General features: G+C 35.5%; 1 protein-coding gene across 1 annotated transcript; it reads right to left on the bottom strand.

Moving 5' to 3' along the window:
• Positions 1 to 33: 33 nt before the first annotated feature.
• On the bottom strand, positions 34 to 647 carry LOC110107556 (protein tas-like; the record flags this gene model as incomplete). Its single annotated transcript, XM_020837830.2, has 2 exons — positions 34 to 366; positions 450 to 647. Coding segments are annotated over 2 exons (438 nt in total), but the record flags the coding sequence as incomplete, so codon positions are not given.
• Positions 648 to 1,149: the final 502 nt, after the last annotated feature.

Genomic DNA, 1,149 nt, shown 5'->3' with positions numbered 1-1,149 from the left:
TCAAAATGAAATTATTTAAATCCATTACAATTTTTTTCTTCTTCTTGTGCACTGTTTCTCACGTAACCATCAATTGACTGCCATGTAAGTAGTCTCTAATTTATCTTACCGTTGAAGAACACCTCATCATATGATTGATGGATCCTTGTATCTCTTGAAGATAAGCTCTATATCATTTGCAACTTCCGGTGGCAATGGTCGAGGAGTTGATATAAAAGCATCAATATCTTCCTTGAGCTGATCAAGTGAAGTTGCGCCAATGATTGAACTAGTCACAAAGGGACGGTCACGTACAAATGCTAGAGCTAGTTGGACTGGGGTGAGACCATGTTTTTTGGCCATTTGAACATATAGTTCAGTTGCTTCCTGCATCTCAATAAGAGATCATGAGGAATATGACAATAAATACGGAATAATTATTAGCAGTAGATTTGTGATAAAGGTTGAACCTTGGATAATGAATTTATGTATCTGGCCATGTAGCCTGGGAAGAGGTTAAGCCTGCCTTTTTTAGCAGCTTCAGAATTATGGTCTAAATACTTGCCGCTCAGATTTCCACCACCCAATGGAGAAAAGGCAAGCAACCCTATGTTGCAGTTGTTAGGGTGGCATACTTCAATAAGATCAACTGCATGCACAAAATAGAATTAGAAAAATTAAATAGTAATTCTTTTCAGGTCTCGTAGTTGGTACTTGTGATGGCTTCTTCATATTACATGAAGCAAAGCTTCCCACTCTTTTTAGTTTCCAAATGCCATAAGACGAAAACAAAATTGCATTTAATAAACTTTCAATTGTTTATGACTTATGAGAAATATCTTGTAATTAGTTGGCACAAAAAATTTCAAACCACATTGCCACTGAAATTTCAATTTGTTGAATTCAAATTTATCAACGGATGACACCTGCTATTACTAGAAGTTGATCAACGGATAGTGAAAATTTTTGAATTGTCAATAAAAATGTTCCCACAACATTCAAAGTAAAAAAAAAAAAAACTCCAAAATATGCTAGCATTCTATGAGGTCACGTTGCCTTCAAGCGAGCACCTTTTAGGCGACATGACCATGTCAAAAAAGTTCCTTGACCATAACATGTTAGGTATCTAGGGATTACATATAGTAAGATGCGAGTATATGTTTAGTTTCT

Source organism: Dendrobium catenatum, unplaced genomic scaffold (genome assembly GCF_001605985.2).
Source record: "Dendrobium catenatum unplaced genomic scaffold, ASM160598v2 original_scaffold_236678, whole genome shotgun sequence".
NCBI lineage: Eukaryota > Viridiplantae > Streptophyta > Magnoliopsida > Asparagales > Orchidaceae > Dendrobium > Dendrobium catenatum.
Note: the sequence above shows the minus strand (reverse complement) of the source record. Positions and strands in the feature narration are given on the sequence as shown.